Genomic DNA, 26,583 nt, shown 5'->3' on the forward strand with positions numbered 1-26,583 from the left:
AACAGAACCAGCAAGAGAATAATTTTCCTTCTTATCTATTTACTCTAGCTGGAGAGCTACCTACAGAAAATGAAAGAAGAGACAAGCAGGAATTGATATATTATGTAAGGAGATCAGTGTAAGCACCTCACTCAGTTTTTCAGTGCCTGAGGGTTAAACCTCCTAGGGCAGGATCACAGATGTGAACTCGACCTGAACATGTTATCCAACAAAAGTAATTAGTCTTGCATTTGATGCAGAAATTGAGGGTGACATCTCCTTAATTTAATGTGAATAATGTAGAAAAGTATAGTTTGTACAACAGCAGTCTAGATTTTGCCTCTAAGTCTAGATGCTTGAAGGATTTGATGTCTGACAGACTGAAATCACACTAGTAGAAATGTAGTCAGTTCCTCTCAGTGTGGCTGTAGTAATTGACAGGCTAGTTCTCTGGTAGGCAAGTGAGAGTTTCCTCTTTAGCCAAAATACCTTATATTGCTGATATTTTATTTATATATATAAATATTTTGGTATTTTACGGTTACTTCTTTTATATATTCCTTAGAAAGGAACACCCTTCTCTCAGACAACTTAACAGTGATGAAGCCTTGAAAAGAAAGAGGAGAAGTCTCTCCCACTGTCCTTGCAGTGCAATGAAAGTTGGTAGCATTTCCTCTCCTTCAATGGGGAGGCAAGCACAATCTGTCTTTAGAATGAAGCCACAGTGGAAGAAGAATTTAAGAGGATGCTCTTTGCTTGGTAGGCAAGAAGAGCTACGAGAAGAGTCAGGAAAACATCTCATCTGAGTTTGGTCTCCTGAACTCTTGTCACCTGAGTCTGTAGGTGGGTTAGATCAGAGAGTTCTGTGGGTACTGACTGAAAATAAACTGCCGTATTATCATTAGGACCTGATTTACAGAGTTACTGATCTCCTTGCATTGAGCACTTGCCATAGAAATCAAAGAATGCATGGGAGCGATCAGCAAGGCTCACCACTGCAATGGGAAACCTTTAACACAAATTCAGTTAAAACCTCCTTAATACTGAGCATGTACTGACACAACCATATGAATAATGATGGGGAGAGGCAGCAGCCTTTGTATTAATGAGATTATGGGATGCCCTCTCAATTGTTACCATGTCCTAGCTGATGGATGCCAGGGTGGGAGAAGGAGGTGTCATCCCATCCCCACTCAGCAGCACATCCTCTCCCCACCTGTGGCCAAGAGCAAGCAGAAGGGAGCTAAGGGCCAGGAAGAGAAATCTGCACCCAAACAATTAGGGCTCAAAAAAGATTGTTAAATAAGCTTACAGCAGCTGTTAGTTGTAGGTGCCTGTGGGAAGTGAAAATGAAGTTATTTGTGCATAGAAACTGTTTGGGAACAGACAGTAAAATTTAATCCTCAGCAATATTTCGATACAAATGCAAAGAAAGGCAAATGATAAGTAGAATTATGTGTGAAGAATTAACTTCAAATTAAGTAAGGTATTGGTAAAAGTAAGGAAACCAATGTTGAATTCACTATGTGCAGTACAGGAACAAATTTATCTATATATATATATATATATATATATATGTGTGTATATATATATATAAATCATCTTTGAAGTGCCATTTTGGGTGGAGAAGCTTTCAGGAAGACAACTTATCTGTTAATGGTTACTCTTGGTGAATGGAGTCTGTACATAGCTGAATCTTTAAGCAATGAAGACATGGGGCATTTGTTTTAATTTTCACTTTCTTTCCACAGCCACAACTTTATTGCATTGGACATTCTTTTCCTAAGCTCTATTATTAATTAAAAAGTATTGTCAAGGGTGCTACTTCACTGTTGATTCTCAATTTACAGATAATGTTTCTAATTTATAAACTAATCTGGAGACTGAGTCTTGCCAAAATACAGTGTTTAATTAATATAGTTAGGTGTAAAGTACAAATTAGCCCTATGGCGCAGATATGGAGCTTCTCTAGATGATACAAACATCAAGGCTCACACAGTGAGAACAGAGATATAGAAGTGCCTATTATAGCTATTCCTGGTTTGAATGGTTCCTTCACACAAGGTTTGCACCAGGATTTGGGTTCAGTGAGGAGAGAATTCTATGGTATATGATTTAATGTACTATTCTCTGTTCTCACCCCTTAGTTTTACCATCATATTCATTTAACTGTACATTTTTATTGTCCTTGATGCTGCACTTGGATGCCCCATTGCTTTCATAAATGTCATGCCAGAATTTTATCAGCTAAATATAAGCCACTGAGACAGGCAGTTTCTGTTTTTGTTTCTGTTTGGACTGACAAAATTCCAGTTGGATTAAATGTTGTGAGATGACTTCAGTATTTGGATGTGCAATAAAAGAAAGAAAAGGATGGAAGTACCGTATTCCTAGCCTTTCCCTGGATACTCTTACTTGCAAAGAATGGAGAGCTGACATTTTTATAGACTGACACATTTTTTGTGTTTCACTTCTAGTTGAAATAAGTCCTCCCTAGAGCACTCTATGACATGAAAGACAAGTGTTCCATTCACCTCATCTGGTTGCTTTGCTTTCCTCCTCCCTCTGGAGAAGGATGAACACATTGCTCTCTCTAGCGTGTCATCCACATTTCCTTTAACTCGGTTTGAGAGCTGTCTGAGCACCATTTAGTGTCCAGGTAATTAATTGAAAATCCCCAACACTTTCTTGCTTCAAACGGCAGAGATGTGGCTTTGTAGTGCTAATGATTGCGTGTCATTTGTGGAATTTGCTTAATTGAGGCGTATTGACTTTCTGCCTAAATCAGATTACGTTTATCCATATTTATTAAATCCCTGTGAAAATCTTTCTATTAAATGTTATAAATCTCCTTACTAATATGACATAAATGCCCTGCTGTTTTCATGTGATGCACTAATAAAAAAAATCAATTCTTGCAGTTTGATCGTACACTTAAGGCTGAATTTACTGATAAAGTGACTTTCCCTTTTTATTTGATAGTGAGCATTGTGCCACTCAGACTTGACTGAAAAATTTTCACTTCTTCATAACCCTGGTCATAGTTAGCTGAAGGAAGACTCCAACCTTTTGAAGAAGAAGAACACTACTCCAACCTTTTCACAAGCCACCTTGAACAAGGACACTAAATAATTATACCACTAAGCTTCACATGGCCAATATAAAACACCTTGGTGACTGGAAACATCCATTCTTTTTTTTTTTTATTCTGTAATTTTTACTCCTCTATTTAACCTGTCCCTGTAATTTTCTATGTTAATGTTTGCTTTCTGGTATCACAGTGAACATCAAGTATGGCAGTTTCTAAACAGCAACATGTACATGTGGCACAAAGCACTTGCTCTGAGGGTGATGCTCAAAAGCAATGATTGAGATCAATCTTCTTCCTGGTGAGGATGTTCCCTTGCAGAAACAGGCTAGGTATTTGAAAGAGCCACGTGGATACTATGAAACAGCTTACCCCAGAATTCCCTCCTCACTGAAAAAAATCCCGGTGCAAACCGTTTGCAGAAAAAGAATTACTCTTTCATCAAGAACTTCCTTCACTGAAAGAAGATTTGACTTGCAAGAGTGTTTTTCCAAGACAGCTTTCCAAGAGCCTCAACACGCAGAACTCTTCCCTGGAGATCACTGGTGTCATCAGAAGCAAATTGCGCATTAACTCTCGTGTGCATATGCAAGAAGTACTACTGGATGTGGCTGCAAATCTCCAGTGACCTGCCACAAGTAGCAGTTTCCGTAGTATCAGAGTTCCCCTCTATTCCTGTGTTTCCCAGGATTTACTCTGCTTCTCCTGGTGCACCTTCTTATGTATGAGGGCTGTAGATGGAATTAAATATTCAAAGACAAGGCTAACAGAAACATATGAACGTCACAATCATCTGTGAGAAACTATTTATCCTCTGAGATTCTGGGCTTGGTGCTCAGAAGGATCTAAACACATGAATTTTGAGTATAAAATATACTGCTTTTCACTTTAATAAAAGGATGGACTTTGTGAGCCCAAGGGTTTTATAGCACCTAACTCGCCTCCCCTTTTCCTACAGAGTGATGATCACCCTTGCATTACTCTCTAGAGTAGACTTCTTGCCTTTGCTCTTGCTCATCTATTAGTGCATGTTTGACTGATTATTTTTGTTCTCAGATTGTCAAACATTTCAAGTATTATAACAATTATTTTCAGCTTTTACTTTGCCACGAAGGTTGCTGCTTCTTTTTCAGACCTGAAGTACTTTTGCCGGAAAACACTGGCCTGACTTTTTTACCCGAAGTATTTTCATTTCTTCTGCCCTGAAAAAAGACACTGCCTCTCATCATAGCTTCCCTTTTCACAAGAAAATCTCCCGTGCGTTTCGGCGTGATGCAAATCAGATCTGTCGTCTGTCACTCACGGCACAGCTGATAGCCTCAAACTACTGGAAGTCAGGACTGATTCCTCCATGTCTTTCTGCCCTAGACTTTGTGATTTCCCTCTTCCCCCTCCAGGCGCCCACCGGGGGAGGGGCTGCGTGAGAAGGGGAGTAGGTGGAAAAAAGAAAGTCACGGCTGACAGGCAGTTTGGTGGAAGAGAGGGACACCGAGGGGGAGGCTGTGGAGCCGCGCGGTGCCGTGGCGGGAGAGGCTGGGCGGCAGAGCCAAGCACGGCGCGTTCCGGGGCCGACGGGCGGCGAGCTCGGGCACGGCGCGGCACGGCACGGCACGGCACGGCGCAGCACGGAGCGGCGCGGCAAGGAGCGGCACGGCACGGCGCGGCACGGCACGGCACGGCACTGCGCAGCACGGAGCGGCGCGGCAAGGAGCGGCACGGCACGGCACGGCGCGGCACGGCTCGGCACGGCACGGCACGGCACGGCACGGCAGGTACCAGCCAGGGCCGCCAGGGGGTGCCGGCAGCACGGCCGGCCGGGGCGGGGGGTGCGCGGTGCCCGCGGGGCGCGGCGGGGCCGGACCGAGCCGCGGCGCGGGGCGGGCACAAAAGCGCCGCGCCCGGACACGCCAGCTTGGAGTCGGCGCCGGCAGCAGGGCGGGGTCGGTGGGCCGGAGTGCAGCGCTTAGCGGCCCCGGTACGGGCGGCTGGCTCAGGGCTCGCACGATGCCGGAGGCGCGGCAGCGCGGAGCGCGGGTTCTGTGGACGCTGCTGTGGGTGGCCGTGGTGCGCTCCTACAACGTAGATGTGGGTCGTCCCGTGATTTTCCGGGGTCCCAACGGCTCCTTCTTTGGGTACTCGGTGCTGCAGCACTACCATGATAGCACACGGTGGTGAGTAGCGCGGCCCCTGCGTGCCCGGAACGGGCGAGGGCGCGGGGGGCGGCGGGGATGCGGCCCGGCGGTCGCTGCCGGGACATCCATCCCTCCTGGCAGCGGCATCTCCCACAGCGGCGCGGCCGGACCCGAGGCCCCTCGCAGGGGCCGCGAAGGGGCGCCTCCGCCCTGGTCTGCGGGGTCTCTCCCCGCGCTCGGGCCACCTCTTCGCTGGAGGCAGAGTTGTGGGCTCCGCGCCCATTGAGCACGAAGGATTTCTCTAATGTGAGCAGGGGGCCCCGCGCTGGGAGGCGTTTTAACACGGGATGTCCTTTCTGGGCTGGCAGCAGGCGCTTGGCATTGTGACCTAATTGTCCCCAAGCGCCAACCGGCCCGCGGCCGATGTCGCGACCCTGTACTCGATCCCCCTTCCTCGCGGGAAATATTTAGCAGCTCCTCGCCTACGAAAAAGCGCACGGGGTACGAATGATGATGGGTTTTGCCGTGTTAATGGGAAATGTTTCCAATACCGATAACTTCCACCGAGAGCAGCGCACGCAGCGTCCACGGAGCTGAACTACCCGCACCCTGCCTGGCGAGGGACGAAATTCCTTCGGAGCCTGAAGAGACGCTTCCAAATCGTAGAGGAAATGTCTGTGTAACTTAAAAAAAAAAAACTAAAAAGACCGAAGAAAGAAAGTTTATCTGTATCCAAAAATTTGTGAAACTGGCGAGCTTCTTGTTTTTCCTGTCGATTGAAAAGAGCATTGGAACATAGTCTGTTTGTTGTCTAGGTTAGAGGCTCTTTGTGAGAATTAAATGTGATTTCTCTTAATTGGACCTAGCTAGTGTCATCTGGTGCCCTTCTAATGTGAGTAGCAGACACTGCTGCCAGTAAGCATCCACAAAGCATGTCTTTATCTTTTTATACTTAGATATTCAGCTATTGATGTTGGAACTTTGGTGCACTGTGGTTTAAATAAATTATTAATTCTGGCATACAGTTCTTTAAAAATGAATTTCTTTCACAGCTTTTAGTTCCCAGTTAGTTCTATGCTCTGCCTTTCTCCATAGTGGCTTTCACGGAGCATTCATTTTTAAGGACTTACAAGAAGATTTCATAGAGGAAAAGCACCCTGAGAGAAGAAAAGATCTCAGTTTAAAGCAGTGCTTAAAACTTAGGTCAGGAGTCAATGAAGGGTGCAAAGGCTGAAAGGAACTTCTATTCAACACAAATTGCTGGGGATTCACAAGGGTGTGAATGAAATGCTGATCTACTGCAGTGTGGTGGGGAAAAAGTGGTAGAATTTGTTGCTTCTTATGACAGTATCTGTCATTCTGATTCATAAAATGAATTGTTTTCATAGAGCAACTGCTGATGTGTTTTTGGAAGGGAAGGGGGACTAGGGGGGAGTGTTTGAGATAGCCCCACTTCATTTAGAAACATGCTGGACTTAAAGTGTTGGGCATCTGTCTGAAGGCAGGGATCTGTTAGAAGTCTGGTGCTCAAATTAAAATCTTCAGTTATGTAAATTCCAATTTTTGTTTTGAAAATGGAGCTGATACCTGATGCCTTTGCTGTGACACCAGAAGAAAAAATACCAAACCAATGAAACATCTAAGATCATTAACTGTTTTTAAATAAAAAAGTTGTTACGCCTAACACACAAAAGTTTTAAGGGCAGCTTTGTATGGTAAGCATCAGCACAGTCAGAAATCATTAGGGTGGGATTGTCACCACTGGTGGGAATGCTCCTCTTTTCATTGTGAGACCAGGAAGTTTGTTTTCATGGGTACTTCAAAATCCTGTTCCCAAATGACACTGGGATAACAAGTTGGGAGACAAGTATTTTTAGACTTCCCTCGATTCTAGCGTGCTGTGTGCAGTTGTGCTTGTAATGTGTGTGTGCATCCTAAAGGTCATTAATGAATCTCTTACACGTATATGCAGTTCTTCCAGTTTTCTGAAGAAGCTCCTCTTAAGAGGCAAGGTTATTGTTTGTTTTTGTGTGTCAAGTTTTTTTTCTTTCTTCTTGTGACTTTTATATACCCAAGGAAGAGCTATCATTTCAGTTTTCTCATGTCGATGTCTGTACACTACAGTGCGAAGTAGTTAAAATAATTTAACTGTAGACAGTGATATTTTGGACAGTGAAGACTTGCCCAGTGAGTTTAGCACTATATGAGTCTGCAGAAATGTGATTGATCAAATCTGAGGCTGATAGGGCTCCTGCCCATCTACAATTGTTTAACATGTTAATAGGCTCTCAAGAATTTGAAGGTATTCGGGGAACTCTTGCTCTTCATTGCTTGTGGGCCTGATACTCACCTAATGTACTTCTGACATGAGAGCTGTCTTATTTTCCATAGCCTTGTCTGTGTGCTGGTGTGTATGAACATATTTGTGTGTGTGTGTATATGTATATATCATGTTTCAACTCTTTGTTTTCTAAGACCACAAAGGCACCTGTCTGTATTTCCTTCCTCATGCCTATAGGTTTCCAGTAAACTGGTTCAGGGTTTGGTGATCCTTTCAGGCTGCATATGAGCCAAATATTCATGAAGAATGAAAAAAAGGGAGGTGGGATATTTGGTATGAAATCTTACATCAGATAAACATGAATAGTCAGGCTGCTGCACACAGGAATTACAAATGGGAACTGGGTGTTCAGCTGCCACTACAGTAGTGGAGCCAGTCAGTGCCTTTGACATTTTCTGCAATAGTTGATTGCAATGATGGTTCCATTGAGCTGTTTTTGCACATTTTCTTGTCTCAAGAAATGTTTCTCAACAGAGAGGTGATGAGATTATTGTATTTCTGAAAATGTCTGCTTTTCCTTCCCTAAGTGGGTTTTATGGCTGTAAATCATGACAGGTTTACTCAATGATGAGTACATCATTGCCATTTTCAGCAAGAAACCAAGTGGCTGGTTACATTTAAAGCAGGGACAAGCTGAAGTGCTTCTGCTCTCTGGATACAATGATGAGCCTTGGAGTAAGGACTTAAAAAACAACCAAGAAACGGCCCAGACAGTTAAAAAAGAAAATAAAACCCACATTTTTCCCCAACTAAACGGTGGTAATAATTTGAAATCTCTGATTCTTTTTTTTAAAATGAATAAGACGTTTCTTTAGTCTCTTCCCCTTTCCCTCCTTATGATCTCTTCTTGCTGACACCCTCAAATCTGTCAGCAAGTCCAGGGTGACCATTTCATCTTCTCTGGCAAAATAATCTGGCATGGGAAAGTCAGTTTAGTTGCATGATGTCCTGCTGTGAGTTTTACAATAAAGAAAGAGTCTGGTTTCTGTGCTGTTGCATCATTCCTTCAGCCCTGCTCTTCACCAGTTTGTGCTGCTGCTGAAATAATGAAGGTTGATCTGCATCTTGGGCTGCGTAAGATGTGTTGTAATGCATGTCCTGTAAACTCGTGGTTGACCAGAAGGAAGGCAGTCAAAATTGGATGGAATAAATTTTCTAATACAATTTGAAACAATAGAAAGCAGGCATTCTTTATTTGCACAGGACATGCTGCTGATCTCTCCTTGTTCTGCCTATGTTGTGAGACTTTACAACAAGGTGTTTATCGTAATCATATATATTCATTAAAATGTGTTTCTTATCTAATACATAAGCATCACTTTCCTAGAAATATTTTACATGCATCTGCCTCCTGAAAGTCCTTTTATGGTTCTGGAGGTTTATTGAGAGGAGTCTCTGGTGGTTGTATGCACTGAATGCTTCAATATTAAAGATGACCTTTCCTTGAACTTTTTCTTTGGACATGTGCTATTGCTTCTTCTTACATAGCTTGCCTGAACAAACACTGCAGGTCTCTTTATCTGTTTTTCCACTGGTTCCAGTCACATTTATCATCCTGTGTGTATACCTTTATATCCTTTCTTGGTTTTTTTGCCAGCTTAGTCTTTAAGCTCTATTCAGCATCTTCAGGGGAGCTGAAAATTTTTATTCTCTATGTTATGTATCAAAGGTGTGGGAACAGATTGACCCAGTGGAGACTGGAAGTTGTGTGTGTAATCTAAGCAGTGACGCTGTAGATTCTGCCATGGAATTTCGAGGAACCTGAGCTTGCTGTCATTGGTCATGGATCATCCAGCCCTCCTGCTTCTTGCTCTGTGTGTCATGGATGAAACACAGGGTTTTATTTCAAGTAACTGGTTTGTTTTTTGTTTGGAAGTAACAGAGACATTTCTAAAGGGGAGAAACTCAACTGGGATATGATGGTAGGGCACCCTCCTTTGGTATGCTTTTGAAATGAGCTGTGGTATGTGAGGATACTTAACGATTTTTTTTCCCAACATGTACCACTGCAGTGAGGTGAGGTGCCTACAGTCCTCAGTCTTTAAATTGTGATTGTCTAATCCCGGGTGATGTGCTGTAGGCTGATGCTTAATGTGTTTGGCATATCTCCAGCCATTGGTCAGCTCTGCACTTTTGTTCACTGTTCATTTTGTTACATGCAACACCTAATTTCCAAATCTGTATGCCCTGAGGGTCAGTCACCAGGGAAGTGATCATTACTGTTCTTCAGGAAGTAATTTTAAAGAGGTGTGAATTTCTCTGTGGCCAAGAAAGCTTCTTGCTGTCCAATAAAATTGGCTGCTGCAACTCCTTCAGTGGCATGGATTCCAGCCATGCAGCTGCATAGTTCTCTCAATACAGACGAAAATGTTTGTCATTGATCATGTGAGTATGAGTGCAAGAAGAGAAAGTGTCCTTTCTGCTCCCTATTTTGGTTTAAGCCCCAATACTTTTTTCACAGAGCCGGTGGGATGAGGTTGTTGCTCACAGGTTTCTGTGCACCTCAAGGAAAATGGCTGAAATGGCTCCAAACTCCCCTCCTCCTGTTCTTGGTTCTCTGACTTTCTCCATAGAAAGTAACCTCTTTCTCTTGATGAGGTTTCCCCTTCAAGGTATTTCCATGCAGCTACTCTCTAATATTCTAGGGACTTCCCATAGAATAGTGTGGTTGTGCGAACCTGCACTCATCAGTAATCTCTGTATTACTCACATAGTACACTCACATAGTAAGCCTCACATAGTGAGCCTTTTGGCAAAAGGCTGGAGAGCTGCTGGCACCTCCTTGCTGACTGCCCAAGCAGTCATATAGTAGCACTGGAAATCTATACTGCAAAAATCAGTTGTTTTAAACAAATGCTGGTTAAAGTATTTGGAATATACTGGAAAGTTGTACTTCTTATATTTGTATCTTCTCTGTTCATGCCAGGCAAGACTCCACAGCACTGAAATAAGAGAAGACTTTATTAGACTCTAATACTTTATTTTGAAATGTATTTCTGATTTGATATAGTAGCAGAGAAAAAACACTTCCTCTGATTGCAGTGCTGTTTCATAAACATTGCACAAGATCTCAAAGGTGATTCAAATATGTAGAGGAGATACAAACAGGTGGTTTTTTTGCTCCATGAGTCCCAAAGTATTTAGATGGAAATAAGTTGTCTATCCAGGTCCACTGAAAAGTCTCATGATAGTTAAATGGGTGACTTCCTTACAACACTTAAGGCATTAATGTATAGAAGCTAGTGAAAGAGTAAGCAAGTCTTTTTGTTGACCAAGGAAATATTCCAGTCTCGAACCTTTGAATAAAATTAATTATTATGTAACAAATACCAACCAAAAACCGTGTGAACAAACAGAAAACCTCGTGTTTCCCATCTTAGGGCATTAGTGAGCATGGATCATACTAGATGATGCAGTGGCTCTGCAAAGGCTTTGACTGCTGGGTTTTAGGTGCAAGAGTACGAGAATGAGACAAAATCCATCAAAAAATGATGTAGTATGTGCTGTGTGTGAAATACCAAATTTGGATGCATGGACATCCAAGACAATCCAAAATAAATTTGTCGTTGGCACACATCACTGACTGCTTCTTTCTGCTCAGTCCACATGAAGAAATGGCAATGTACGTCTTTCTTTTTGAAAGCAGTGTCTCCTTGGGTGGCTGCTGCTGCCTCCCAGGTGGCAGCCTGGGTCTACACAGGGGACTTGTGGAGCCCTAGCCCTTTGGAGATGATTGCTCTTAGTTCCGGCCCTGGGCTTAACTTTAGTGAGGATTTTTGTACATTCAGGAGATCTGTCATGCGTGACAGTACAAGAGAATTGCAGAAGTGTTACTTAGCTACTTGCTGCTCCCCACTGCTCTCCTTGGAGCTGCCCTCCTTCTGCTTAACCTCCTTCTTCCTCACCTGCCCATCTCTGGGGTCACAACCTCTTGAGGAAAATTGTCCTTTTAATGAGGAGACAGTGAAATACTTGTGCATCAATACTTGTGCTTCCCTGGTAATCCTCCTCAAAAAGCAACCCTTAGGGCATAAGAAGATAGAAGCCTGGTTGTTAAAGAGTTTAACTAGATCCTAGCACAAGGGATTAAAAAGTGCTGGCCATCTTTCTTTTGAGGGTAACCCTATGGTCAGAGCAGGCCATTGGTGCTTCTGCTTCCCAGAAACACTGGATCTCATGTGGGGTTCAGGTAAAGTCTTCACAGCCCTAATGATAAATGTTTGTTGATAGCAATGTATTGTGGAAGAGATATGCTTGTATTGTTGGTTTGATTTCTTGCTGTTGTTTATTCAAGATGTAATTATATAAAATGTTCTGAGAATGGGATGCCTCCACTTTCTAAACAAGCTTACAAATCTTGTGCTGCCTGGCAAGACTGCAGCCAGCAGGAGGTTCAGATTTTATCTGCTGTGTGTCTATCAGTTCTGGATTGATGTAGCTGAAACTGAGGAAAAATGGATGCAGATGCTGTTGTGTTCTTAATGCTATCCTAAAAGCTTTTGGAATGTGTGTGGTGAGGGTGTGTCACTTTAAATGTGGTACAATCGTAATAGAAATTTTATTTGTTAAAAATATTTGAGCATTCACTGTGGAGAAGCACAGTGGTGTGAAGAAGCACAGCACTGCCTTTATTGTGTGTGGTGTTTTGTGAATCAGTGTCATTGTTTTACAAGGTTGCTGAGAAAAGTGTTTGTGCTAGTGAAGCTCTAGCAATGTGAGCTTTGGTGATGTTTGTGGATTTTTTTCCCTTTTCTCCTGAAATTAATCACTTGTTGCTTTGTTTCTGGTTTCCAGGGTCTTGGTTGGTGCTCCCAAGGCAGAATCTAAATACAGCAGCTCTGTTCAGTCCCCAGGAGCAGTGTTCAAATGTCGAGTTCATACCAACCCTGACAGAAGATGCACAGAACTGGATATGGGGAGAGGTGAGTAGTTATGATGTTGGAACAGTAGGAGGCAACCAAAAACATCCAAACTGCGTGGCCAGCAGTCCTTCTTCCAACTTCAAATTGTCCCCAAAATATTGAGAGGCATCCATCAGCCTTTCCTGATGGATTTTGAACACTGTTAGCAAAAGTGTCGTATTCTCTTCAGCATTGCAAAATAAGATCCCACTGGTGCTGGTGTCCTCTCAATGACCTTGCTTGCTCTTTCCAGCAAGTAACCAGGTAAATGTGGATTTTTACCTGCTAAACCTGAGCTTCTGTCTTTTTTTCACCCACTTCAGTGCGACTTTTCAGCATGTTGGTGACTATGTACGTGTTTTGTACTGCCTGCTCCAGGCAGTGCTGAAGTCAGAGTGCAGAGGTGACCCCAGGCAATGCTGTGATGGGCTCACGATATGTGATGTTATTGGTATTTTGGTGATCTGTGGGTTCCTTCATAATACAGCAAATAATTTCTTGAGTTTACTTTTTGTACTAAAGTGGTCTCAGTGAGACCGCTTGTATGCCATTGCATGGGATTAGTGTTGACTTCAGTTACTCTGAGGAGCTGTCTGAGGCAGGGGAAGGTGGAGGCCTAAAGTAAAATTATGATCTAAAACTTCCTGCTGGATAATGATGGTAAAGAATGAAGCATTTTAATATTTTGGTTTTCTTGGTGACATGTTGCTTTTTCTGCCTTTATACAATAAGGCATTGTTCATCTTGTACTTACACTAAGTAGAATTTCTGTTTATGAAGTTTACATGTGTTAAGATAGTGTTTTGGCTGAGTGGTTTGTCCTCTACCAGATTGTAAGTTGTCATGGATTCATGAGTGCTGCCTGACAGGGCTATAGATCTCACTCTCCTTTTTTTTAAGTCCCCCTGATCTCATTTTCAAGATTGCATTCAGGAGGCAATCTGATACCTCTCCCATCGACTTAATGGTTTGATGGTTCATTTAAGTAGAGCTGTGAACGCAGTGTGATAGCTGCTGGCTGTTGGGGACAGGACCTGTCCTCAGCTGTTTATGTGTTTGGTGCCACTTAGGAGTGAGAACATTGCCCCAGTTAATGCATTCAAGAACTAATAAATAATCAGGATGCAGAGGGAAAGAAAAGCATTATCAAATGTTTGATGGGAAATCTCTTTTTTTGTCGGGATTCTTTGGTAGGTATTTAAAACTCATGTTCCTTGCCTTGCTGCCTTTCCCTATTTTTCTGTAGGCAATTCTCGGGGCATGCTCTGTGGAAAGACCTGTAAGGAAGACAGAGATGATGAATGGATGGGTGTGAGCCTAGCTAGACAGCCAAAGGCTGGTGGAAGTGTGCTGGTAAGTCCATACTATTCTTTGATCTCATTAAAAATGTAGCTGCTGCCTGACTAAGCACATCAGGATTGTGTTGGCAGTGACTGGCAGAGTCCAGGCAGCAGATTCTGTAGTCCCTTTCTTCAAGCAGAAGTGAACCCCAGCCAGAGGACATGATTTATAGAGGGAGGACTCCAAGCCATCACACCTGACTTGTGTCAGCCAAGGACTTCCTCCTAAATCTGAGGATTTATATCTTTGAACTGAATAAATACAATTTGTCTGGGAGGTATTCTACTAATTTGTTCTTTTTGTAGTTTTCCTGTGTTTATGTAGGAAATATGAAAGCATACATTTTCCTTGAGCACATGAATTGCGTCTGAAAACTTACAAGGAAAAATGTAAATTGCTCTTTGTGGCCGTATTTTTCACTTATTTATATTAATTTCCTATTGAGAAGGTAGAAGAGTTGCAGATAGAGATGTCTTAACTGTGTGTGGATTGACTTACTGTTTTCAGTGGGATCACTATGCACATAGACCGGACAAGGAGAGCAGATATGATCCTTAGAATGTGCAATATTTCTTTGCAAAACTTTTCCTGTGATATTGTAAAGAGTCCTGGGCAAAACCCTTTCTAGAATGCACAGGTGTTTTACATTATGATTTTGCATTTATTGTCTGTACATACATCCATGGTTGGATTCTGACTGTCTACCTGAGTGAGTGTGTGTGCAGGGAAGTTAACAGAAATAAAAAGAATTTTGCTGCAAAGTGTTGTGCATGTTATATGTGGCAGGCAAATATCAAGGTTGTATCAGGGTAACCTTGACAGCAGTCTAATTCTAAACAGCACTGTTTGTGAATAGGAAACTTTCAGTTGGCCCCATCTTTCCAATGATATAGAGGACTGCCCTTGTATGGAACTGTCAAAAAGCTGCTAGTGAGAAAGATCTTGTCCAGTGATTACTGTACCAATCACCTGTAAAAGGCAAGAGGACAAACCTACTTCTCTCAAAGACTTTTTTTAAAAAGGGTACAGGTGCTTATGCCCCAAATCCTTGTGCACCAACTTCCCTGTGGGCAAGCAGGTAGGTTTGATACCTTTCTGTCACAGTATTGTGATATTTTTTTGCCTCATTTCTCTTGGTATATGCCTTGTAAGCATGATAGGGGCTACCTTGACTTATCTTAGATATTTTAAACATGTTTAGGACTAGAGGAAGAAGGGAGAAAGAGGGGCATAAATAAAATAGACTGTAAACATATACAACAGAGGATAAAATTCATTCAAGGCATTCATGCTAGTGCATGGAATTCATATTCTCAGGGTGTGTCCTGTGCTGTATGTGCTCAGTTCTGTGTGACAACTGAGGAGCAACTTGCATTTATCAGGACAACACTACCCTTGAGAGACTTCCTTTCCATTGTCCAGTTGTCAGGCTGACATTCATCCTAATTAATTTTTAGAAGGTTGTTAATACAGTTTTTTGGGCAGCTCTTAATTTCTTGTCAATACTATATTTTAAGAATAGCGGATTTTGTGTATTTTGGTTCAAAGGGAACCAGGTTGCAGCTGATGCTTAGAGGCCGTCTCCCTAGAGAGAAGCAGTGATTGAAGGGAATGCTGGTGGGGCAAAAAGCCAAGCAACTGCCAAGGTGGGTGCTGCCTGGCTGAATGGAGGCTACAAGGGTGAGAGACATGGGTGGTCCTGCATTAGTCTGAGGGGTAGAAATTTCACACATAAAGCAGGTTAAAAGTGAAATGTAAGTAAAGTAAAATACACAGCTGGTAGTATGCTTATTTCAGTGCAGGTTAGGGTGGTAAAATGTCTCCACAAGTGACACTGATTAAAAAAATCCTGATCCAGGGCTCTGACAAGATTATGCTGCCCCTCACCATGTAGACCATGCCCAGATGCCAGAGAATATTTAATTATATAATTCTCATTATTATTTATCACCAAAGTCTTAAACTACTAATTATACTTCTGTGTGCATTGTGTGTGAACAGAGCCTGACATGAATGCATACAGATTCCTTTGTGGAAGGAAATTACCTGGATGTTTCAGGTCACTGTTGCTCTCTGTTTTGAGAACTTTTTACTGAAAAAGATTTGTGATTTTTCCACAGATGGTTTTCCATACATGTGCTCTTCTAATTTTAAGGATTAGCATTTCTTTAAAATGTAGCTTTTCTTTGAGGCCCATTTGAAAAAATACTGGTTTTCTGAGAAGATGTGTCTGAATATGTGTTCATAGCTGTATTTGGCAATTTTTTTTTTAAATTGCTAGATAACATGAGTGTGTTTCTTTAGTTAGGAATGTGTAGAGTTTATATTGTCAGACATTGCAGCTATATTTACTGCATCCCCTCCAGGAATTCCTTTAAGTCAGAGTAATATCTTTCTGGTCAGTAGCCCTGGATGGATTGTTGTTTTTTTTTTTTTTTTTTCCATGAGCAAATGTAATTGCCTGTGTGAAATATTCATGCTCTTGGCATCCTGTGTTAGATTAACTAGTCACACAGTTTAATTGTGGGTTGTACAAAGAAGTTGATGCTTTTGCTTTGCAGCTGCTCAGTGGCCTAAATTTTTTTCTTTCCCCAGTTGCCTGGTAAGATTACCAGCTATGATGGCAACAGGGCAGTAGGGAAGGTGAGGAGCATGGCAGAGGGCTTTAATTGGTGTTTGGTAAAAGGTATATTGTGTTTGAGCCCATGTTGTGCAAGGATGTTACTGAACCAGAATTTGGTGTTTGTGTGATGGATTAAATAGTCAAGCATCAAACAGCAAGGTAGGAATGTAGGAGTAAGATTGAATGAGAAAGTGTATCCAAGGACAAGAAACTATCAGTCAGTCTGCATTAATCTCAGTACTGCAATAATACATCTGAGATTTCCCGCTCTTTCCAAACTGAAACAGCAAAATTCCTTCTTTTACATCTGTTGGGAGAGGAACCAGGGGTGTTGCATTGTGACTGGGATATAAGCCACATCCTTCAGTCTTGCTCTTCCTAAATACCTGCCACTTCTGTCATTCTGTTGCTCTTCCTGTGGGGCAAAGCTGGTGGCTGCAGCAATACGCAAAAGAGCCAAATGTCAGCAGCTCTGAAATGGCCTATTCATTATATTGCAGTACTGCAGTGTCAGCCATCAGTAGATACCTCATCTTGCTTTGCTCAGAAGCATTTTACTTTGCTTCAAGGGTTTGCATCATTTCTCCTCTGTTCTGTGGTAGAGCTGGGACCTGTACCCCAGCAGCAGCTGCTGAGCACCAAAGTATGCTGATGGTTTCCTTATTGCACAGGGACTTACCTGTAACTTGCATCTAAAAACAGGGTCCAGAGGTTGTCAGTTGTTTGCAATTGCCTCAAATTCAGGTGACTCACTTCTGTTCCAAGGACCTCTTCAGACATGTGCTGTTGCTGCCAGAGAAGGAAGCATGCAGCCACATCACCTTGCCTTGGCAACGTTAAAGGATACAGTGACAGTTATTGTAATCAACTCTAAAGGCTTTTGAGAAGACAGAAAAAAGCCAAAATCAGATGTGTTGTAGGGAGACAAATGTGCTGGTTGTCTGGCTACAGAGAAATGAGTTTTGAGGAGGAAGAGGAGCTGCTGGACTCCTGTCCATTGTAAAGATGTCAAATTCTGTAGCAGTGGCACAAGGAAGGCTGGGGAAGCACTAACTCAGGTAACCAAGGAAAGTTCATGCCTTGAAGGTTTGCAGACTAAGGCAGTCGGTGATGAACTATAGTGTGCCTGAATACACACCATGATGAAGATACAGAAAAGTGGTCATTAACTCAAGACTTAACAGATTGGTTTAAGTGTGTCCAGAATTGCTAGACTGAGCCCATAGCCTCTAGTTGATTTTGAACATACTTCTTACCCAGCAGCAGCTTTTTCTCTCCTTATATTGTTTTATATTTCCTGGCTTCTGCACCTCAGTCCTGAGCAAAGCCACCTGCTTGTGATGAAATGCTGCTGTTCCCCCTCACTCCATTGTTTGTACTCTTCTGAGAGAGATTAATTAGTAGGTTAATTTATGTGAGTGTCTTTCAGTTTCTTAAATATAAAATATCAAGGAATTTATAATACCACAATCCTTTATATTTCCAGAATTTTAAAAAATACTCTTAGCCTGTTTCCATTTGAGTTTATATCCAGAGTTGAGATTGACGATTCTGTTGCTGTAATGGTATGTGTATTTATGGCATTGTCTTTGCAGCGGTTGTGCCTGTGTATATTTGTGCTCACAGATCCATCAGGAGAGAGGCTATTTCCTGGTTTGCTGAAAATGAGTGTTTCACATGTTGGTTATCTGTTGCTGTTGAATTTTGAATGAGTAGTGCGTGGGGATGGAAATCATAACTGAGCCTCCTCAAAGTGCATCCAGGAGTCTCCAAAGCTGCTCCTTATTGTACTTCTCACATGCATTTGGCTGTGAGAAATGAGCTGAGTCCTCTCAGAAGGATTCTTTGCATCACAGATGGCAGCCTGCAGCGTGCAGTGTAATGCAAAACTTTCTGCAGCCCCCAGAGCCCCTCACTGTCCCTAGCGATAGCCATGTGTGGAAATATATGCCTCTCTTTGGGGACAGGAAATTAGGATAATAAATATCAAATGTAACACTGCTAACAGTAGAGCAGGGTTTGCACAACTGATTTTGCTCTTTGAGAGTAGTATTACCTATTTATATCTTTCTGGACATAAGTGTATTGAAATCTGTTGGTGGCTGAATTGAATTTTGAGCTTCTCAGTGGCCGATACACTTCCCATGTCCTTTAGTGGAGAGGGACACAGCTGTGCCTGCTTTGAGTGGATATAATTTTTAACAATGTTAAGATGCTCTGAGGTGCTGAAGCAGAAAAGTGGGGTAGCACACAGAATTGGAAGACAGAGGGTATCTCATCTGGAGAGGTTGGAGTCAAATATGGGATTTGTGAAGGAGGTTGATGCAAAGTGTCCAGGAAAAGACAAAGGCATGTGGAGGAGATGATTTGTAGCATAGAGGCTCGGTCTGTTGGCATGGAGTTAAGCCTTAAATGATATAAATTGACACATCTACAGTGACTTAAGTGTAGAGGCAGATGGAGATATGGTCTGGCATGTGCTAAGTTCAAAGCCATTGTTGTTTCACATTTCCTTTTCTTTTATTCCAAATAAATCCTGAGCAGAAGCCAACTTGTGGTTTGGCTGGCAGCAATGCAGTGTTAGTTTTTGGAGCAAATGGGTTCTGAGAAGTTGTGAACCAGGCTCCACATTGCTTGCATGTGTGCCTGTGTGTGGCAGTTGTACTGAGCAAGTGTCTGGTGAGTCCTGTTTTTCATGATGATCTCATTCTTCACGATAAAGCTCTGCAGTTTGTCTGCACCTTGGCTAATGTTGCCACTCTTGTTGCTACAAAATCCTTTGTATTTTCAATTAAATTCACTACCAGTAAGCAAGTCAGCACATCTGTCACTGGAACACAGAGCTGCTTTTCCCAGTAGAAACCAACCTTTGACTCACAAATGCATTATTTGGTGGTTTGACCTTCTGAGTATTCTCAGTGTCTTTATTCCTGTTTTTCACCTTTTGCTGGGTTCTGTTAGTGCATCTTTAGTTAGAAAAGCTTTGCTGTCTGCAAGGATTCTTGCACAGTCAGAGATTTTGAAATTTCCAGCATAGGCTCTGAGATTTCTTGTTTTCCTAGTGATATACATGTGAAGGCTGAGATCTGAGCTGCCAGGTCAGACAATGTCCTGAGCTGCAGAAGGTAACAATGAGAAGATACTTCAGAAACAGTGGAATGTAAGGAGAGTACAATGGATTTGTGGGGTGAAGGTGATGCTGAGTGGTCCTGTTCCTGCATGCTTTGCCTGGGTCAGAGTGATCTCCTCTGACTCTGGGCCAGTAACCCATGTTATGTGATCTGTTTAGGCATGTGCACACCGTTGGAAAAACATCTACTATGAGACAGAGTACATCCTGCCCCATGGCTTCTGCAACATCATTCCTCCTGACCTGCAGTCCAAAGGGAGGAAGCTCTTGCCCTGCTATGAAGGTAAGGAGTCAGGCCAGAAGTGGAGCTTATAATGCCCCTTGCTGTGCTTCTGATAATACGGTAACCTTCAGTACTGATTTTATTTTTTTAAAAAACATTTGACTGCCTTATGGCCCAGCTGTGGTGGCGGTTGGCTTTTGGATGAACTTGGCAGAATAGCACAATGACTGGATTCTGTGGCTGGTAAAGTGCATGGTTGCGCTTTACTGGAGGAATAGAAAGTTTCTGAATTGTGTTTTGAGGCAGCAGCTCTCCCCTTAGGTAATTATAAGAAGATATTGCTATGTGCTTGGCCTTTTGTGCTTCACTGTGACATAGAATAAAAATCCTGAATTATGTTGCAATCGTGAACCAATTTGCCTATCTTATGGAAACACTTCCATTTTTATATTGTCATTTATCAGAAGATTGGGATGTGGGACAGGGAGGAGTGTTACTTTCCTCACTTTGGGGTACTTTGCAACAATTTATATTAAATTGCTGCTGTGTTAAGGTCTGGGTTTGAGGTGGATACAGAGAGAGGGCTTCAGCTCTGAGCCATGGATGGCTGTGCCTTTTGGTTCTGTACCAAATCCCACGTGCCATCCTTTTAATTTCTCTAGTGCATGCAAAACTTTTACATCATGTTTCCATTTTTAAAAGACTTCAGAAGACAGAATCTCCTTGGCCAAAAGCAATTAACTGAATAAGAGGCACAAATGTATTGTTAGGTAGAAGATATGGTATCTCCTAAGATTATTTGATATGTGAGAAGTTTTGAGGGACTTGTACCAGCCATGCTAGCTGCTGTGCAGCAGAGTACATAAAAGCTATCTAAGCCTTCCTGTTGTGGGTACTGTTCTACTGTATTGGTCCTTTCTTGCCTCTCTGCCCTCCTTGTTAGTGTCAGCAAAATCAGGATAAGGCCTCTCACTGATATTATACACTGCAAATCATCTGATGTTAACTTTATGGACATTGTGCACATGCAGGAATGCCAATGGGGCTCCCTCTGAGCCTTTGTTACTGCTCCTGCACTGCCTGAAGCCGTGGTGGGGATGTGGTTTCTGGAAGAGAAGAATCACTTGTGTTTATCTATGCGTCATGTTTTTGGAGTAAAACTGCTGTTAATCTGACAGGATATTTGCCAGGAATTGCTAAAAAATAGAAATGTGTGGGCCTAGTACACGTAGAGCAGCCAGTGGAAAGTTGGCAGCGTTGATGCAGTACTATGCTGGCGTAATTTCACTGCATAGTAAGGTGAAAATTGAAAGTTTGGGACCGATTTCCATGCAGCCCCCTGCCACATCAGACATGAAATCACAGTGTCACAAGGAATGGCTGCATTTGTTTGCTCTCAGTTCTTTAAATTTCAATAAAACAAGCTCCAAGAGAGATAGCTGTGGTGTATCACACAGAGCAGTTCATTGTTTAAGGTTTGCTGGGAAATAAGTTTGCAGTCATCCTTGTAACTTTTTTTCCTTCACTTTCTGGAAGGAGCAGAATAATTTTCCTCCACTGACACTGATAAATGGCTAGTGCAAAGCTTCGAGTCTGAAGTGCTTCTGCACTGACAGCCTCTGTGGCCATGCTGGGAGGCTGCCAGACCTGTGGCTGCAAGCCCTGCATTAGGACACACACCTGTGCCCGACAAGATTCCAGTGTCTCAACCTTCTCTGGACCTCACCATGTGCAAACAGGGGTAGACAGTAGTGTGCCTGCTTCCAAGAGCCTTGTTTTTAGTGCAGATAAGGTGATAAGCCTCAACAGGTGAAGGGTGCAGGCCAGCTGAGTGCGCATCAGTGTCCATCCATGGAGAAAATGGAAATTTCCTGACTAGATGGCACTGGTGCAACAGCATAGTAGTCTCAATCCATTTTATTCTTGCCTGGCTTCCCTGAAGGGGCTGACAGAAGTCTGGAATTGAGAGATAATTAGAACACAGCAACAAACTTAATAGTTAAGTACAATCTCTCTGAGTAGGAATGAATCTGGTTTAGATGGTCTGGATGTGGTATAATAGCTGCTTTATGGGGCCACAGTCTTTCAGGCAATACTTTCAGTTGGTTATTTTTCCCATAGTTTAAATGGCTTTCCAAAAAAGGGAGCTGCCTCTTCATTCCCCCAATGCATTCAGTTTACAAGAAGGGATGGTTGTGTGTACTGTGAGAGGCAGTCCAGCTCATGAGGAGAGCTGGGATGGTTTCCTACTCCTCTGTGGTAGAAATTGATAGTGAAAATGGGGAAGACTGATGATCCCTTTGGTTAGTAAGTAAGGGGAACAGCACATGCTCATATTCCTTCCATGCAAAACAAAAAGTATTTTTTCCCACGGGTCCAAACCACATTTGGTTTTCTGGGAGCCATCAAAACATCCCTGCTTTGTGGTGGCAACTCAGTATCACAATGCTAGGTCAGAGAGATTACTACTGTTTCTTCCTGGAGTAGTGAAACACTGTAATATAGGAAACAAAAAGCTTTCAGCACATGTGATATTTTACATCTTTGAGGATGATAGATTATTTTATTGTACTCTGTAGCTTAGTTTATGTTATGGCATTCAAGTTTGCTTAGAGACTGGCAGAGAGTTTTGTTCAAAGAAAAAGTTTGAGGGCATTTACCTTCAGAATTGTTGCACATCAAAGCTTATTCTTTTTCCTTGTGTGTTGTTTTATGCAATTACTCCATCCTCCATCTCACTTTCCTTGTAACCTGAGATCATCCTGGCTGCAAACCACTGCCATCTTCTTCTCTTTTTTCCTGTATGTATTATTCATGGCACATCTTCGAAGTTGCACAGGCTGCAACCTCCTCCAGACTCAACCTCATCATGCTGCTTCACTGTCAGCTGTTGCTGCAGCAGTTTCATGGCTTGCAGTCTCTGTAATCAGGATTGCACAGCAGTCGGCAGGGAGACAAAAAAGAGTAAAGAAGTGTAGAAATAACAAATTTGCCCTTGATTGCAGTTATTGCCTGGAGCTATGTGAAAACAAATAAATTTAATGTCCTGCAAAGGTTGTTGTTCAGGCATACAAAAACTGTGAGCTGATACAATAACTGCACAATTTCCACCTAGTTGGTTGCTTTACTTCATGGCTGGCTGGCTGGCTATGTTGTATGAGTGACATGTGTCGCTACCATGCGCTGAAGTGGAGGTGAGGTAGAAGCAATCTTGGTTTCTTCTTGATTTCATCCCTTTCTGAGCTCATCTATTGCTTGGGAGAGGCAGAGTGGCTCTAGGGAGCAGACAGAGGTCTGTGATGCTGGGATGTGACCATCTAGGATGACTGGACCCCTTGGCCATGGATGCATGGGTGGAAAGGATCTTGCTTGCATGTGGAGGCAGGTGTACATCACTGCAGAGGGGAGTTAGGGGAGCAGATAAGAAGGGGTAGTTTTGTGCTGAAAGGGTTAGGCAGAAATCCAGGAGCCCAGTGCCTGTCTGGGCTGCTGGCTTGTTGGGGAGGACAATATCTCTCTTGATTCCCCCTGAAATTGGTGTGCTGATCTCTCCTCTGTGTCACTGGAGCTTTAAATTCTCAAACAGCCCCGATGTCTGAGGTATTTGGGCCTCCATGCTTACATTTCCACTTGTGAAATGTCATGGCCTTGGCAGTGAACACTGAAGCAAATAGAGTCTGAAGACAGGAAGAAAGCAAATGTCACCCCAGACTTCAAAATGGGCAGCCAAAGAAGCCATTCAATATTTCAGACTTCTCTGCAATTTCTCTTGCAAGGGGTCCCTGTTTCCACTCAGCAGTGGAACCTACATTTTCTTTAGTACCCTTTTGTTGTTAATGTATCTGAAGAAGCCCTTCTTGTTAGCTTTGATATCTTTCACCAGATTTCATTCTGAATGGGCTTTGACCTTCCTCATTGCATCATGCAAGGGTGGGGATCTTGCTATAGTGAATGCACGGCTTTTAGGACATGCACAGAATTATTTTTCAGAAAATGCTGGAGGGAGGAATCTCTTCTCCTTGGCTCTCTTAATGAAAAAAATGTTCACATTGATAAAAAAATATTTTTCCCCAGGCAAGTACTGGAGAATCTGTATGTGGAGAGTTAGCAGTTCAGAACCCCAACACTTGCTGAATAGCTATGGGCTAATATGGGCTTCAGTTCTCATTTCACATGGGCTAACCATTAGGAGACCCAACTGTGCTTCTGGTCTGCTGGGATGCATGTCACTTTGGCAGGACCCTACCTTGGCCAAGAGTGTTGAGCATTGGGACTGTAATTTGTGGATCAAGTCTCTATTCTGCATGGTGTCTCCAGCTGAGCTTTTCCCTGTGCAACTGGTAGGACCTCAGCAAATGTCTGAAATTCTGAACATCTTTATGATGTTAGGAAGAGGCTCTGTGTAATACAAAAGGGAGAATGGTGTGTGTGTCTGTACATATGTCTACATAAAATATTTTGCAAGAAGGCAGCATTTTTTATAATTAATTCCTTCTGATCTTCGATAAGACAAAATGCAACTCCAAAGGAACTTGCTTGGTTCCAGAGGCAGTTTGCTCATCAATTTCATTATAATTAATGAAGCTTAAAATAAAAAAAAGTTTCACAGTTATCAGGTTATATGTTAAATTGTTTCTGAACATGAATTACTGTAATATACAGGAAGTAGTGATAGTATGGTAGATATTTGAAAATAATGCTCTGGAAAAAACTGGAAGGGCTCTGATCCAGCTGTAAGTTTCAAATACTTGCAAGATGAAAATATTTGAATTAGGGTGGGGTGGAAAGTGATTTTCTTTTTTTTCTCTTTTTTCTGCTCCTCACTGTGAACTTAATGTATTCCTAGAAATATTTATTTTCTCATAATCAAAAAGAGAAAGTAAAAATGCCTCAGGTTTGAGAGGACAAATGATTGCTATGTAAAATCCATAAACAAAAGCTGTAGGGTTCTGGTTGGGTTCCCTGTGAACTGGGAGCTCTAAGTACGTGGTCATGAAACACAGCAGAAATAAATATCCTGCAAAAGAGACTGTTGTCTGATCCAGTAGAAACACATGTCTTTTCCTCAGTCACTGTTTTCTTCCTGGAACTTGTGTCCTCACCAGAAATGCTTCTGGGCACTTCAATGACTGTCGTTGTAGGGGAATATCACTTTATTTCTCTGAGGTAATGGGCCTGCGAGTTAAACCTCCTAGAGCACAGTCTGTGGCACGCAGGGATGTGTATCACTTTTTGCTTCCCCCTTCTGAGCTGTGGTGATCTGCTACAGATGGCCTCCTTTAATGCACCTTTACTGGAGTGATGCTGCTGGTCTTTTCGTGCTGCTGTGGCACTGCTTGTTTAGCATCTCTAGGGGCCCTCTGGCCTCCCTCCCCAGCCGGCTCCTTGCAATACTCCCTGATGTGGGTGGGTGTGCTGCTTGCTGCCTCTTGGTGGCTGATCCACTGATAAAACCCAGAGCCCTGCATGCTGCTGTCTCTCCAGGCTGTGTGAAGAGTGGCTCAGGTGAAGAGTGTGTGCTGTGCCAGGGATGACCACAGTTTGTTTTCTTCCCTTCTTCCATCCAGAGTACAAGAAGAAGTATGGGGAGGAGCATGGTTCATGCCAGGCAGGGATCGCAGGCTTCTTCACCAAGGTGAGCCAGGACACGTGCATGGAAAGCTTGGGGTGGGTAAGTGGCTCTCCTGTTGCATGTCCCAGGAGGAGATTCCCAGGTATGGCTTGGACAGTGGGCTGAGAATGGTCCCTTCCTGCCAGCAAACACTCCTTTGCCTTGTCTAGTTTCTCAGGTGTCTGTTTCTTGCACAGTGGTTCATACATATGTGCATGTATCTCTCAAGGTCGGTGGACAAGTATAAATGAATTGACTCTGGAAATGTCTTCAGGGAATATTCTTATTATGTATGTCCCAAAACTTGCATAGAGGTATTTCTCTGTCTGTCATTAGCTCTTTACTGTAAGTGATGATGTAAAAGTCTTTCTTGAATAATTTTGTTTATGTATGTATACATCTGCATGAATATGATGCACATGCACATGATAAACACTTTTTTTCAGTTCTGCTACAGTTCTTTGTTGCAGCAAGATGGAGAAAAAAATGTGGTAGAATATGCACACCACAGTTGTTTTAAATACTTGACCACATTCTTTTCTGGACAGAAGTCTATCAGCCATGTTTCAGTTTTATCAAGAATTAATTTGTTTCCTTATGCTTGGATTTTTTTTCTTTTGTTAATGTTTCAGGGTTGTGCCTTTTTCACTTGTTTGTTTTGGTTTTATTTTAAAATTTTTAAGACCACATACCCTCTCCTAATTATGTATATGCACTGATCTACAGAATGTATTGTCCAGACTGATACAAACAGAATAAAGGTTTTCTCTTTCAGAAATTGCCTTTTGCCATTTCTGTAAACTGGGATGGCAGGCACTGTTGCCACAAGGGCACTGTCCGGTAACTGGATGTTCAGCCAGCAGCAGCTGTTTCCTGACTGTCTGCTCTCCCCAGCCTGTTTCTGTTCCCAGGCTTAAATTTTCCTTTGCTACCCTAGTTCAAAAGATACCTTTGAACTCTTATCATATCAGTCTGATGGCAGCAGGAAATGCAGATAAATGGCTTTTTGGGTCAAACAGGAGATCCTCTATCCTGTATTCAGTATTGTGGATGGTAGTTTTTCCTGTCAGTAAGTGACCTGACAGGTATGGCCCATTACAAGGAAAAAGCTATTTCTAAGCACATGCTGCTTTGGTTGGTTTTGTATTCTTGTCCCTGTAGTCGTATTAGGAGAATGCCTTGTTTTACATCTCCCCCCAGCTGGAACTGGTCAC

At 42.6% G+C, this 26,583-nt stretch overlaps 1 protein-coding gene across 2 annotated transcripts in view; it reads left to right on the forward strand.

Annotated features, from left to right (window-relative positions):
* The first annotated feature begins 4,883 nt into the window (after positions 1 to 4,883).
* The window catches only part of ITGA9 (integrin subunit alpha 9), a 215,588-nt gene continuing 193,888 nt past the window's right edge, over positions 4,884 to 26,583 (forward strand). The window contains exons 1-5 of one of the 2 annotated variants that reach the window (XM_005487011.4): positions 4,884 to 5,238; positions 12,335 to 12,462; positions 13,688 to 13,794; positions 19,695 to 19,818; positions 25,326 to 25,393. In XM_005487011.4, coding sequence (XP_005487068.1) covers positions 5,072 to 5,238; positions 12,335 to 12,462; positions 13,688 to 13,794; positions 19,695 to 19,818; positions 25,326 to 25,393 — 594 coding nt within the window. In that variant the 5' untranslated portion in view covers positions 4,884 to 5,071. The remainder of the gene's footprint in view (positions 5,239 to 12,334; positions 12,463 to 13,687; positions 13,795 to 19,694; positions 19,819 to 25,325; positions 25,394 to 26,583) is intronic. The other variant, XM_074541806.1, reaches the window with a different exon arrangement.

Source organism: Zonotrichia albicollis, chromosome 1, assembly GCF_047830755.1.
Source record: "Zonotrichia albicollis isolate bZonAlb1 chromosome 1, bZonAlb1.hap1, whole genome shotgun sequence".
NCBI lineage: Eukaryota > Metazoa > Chordata > Aves > Passeriformes > Passerellidae > Zonotrichia > Zonotrichia albicollis.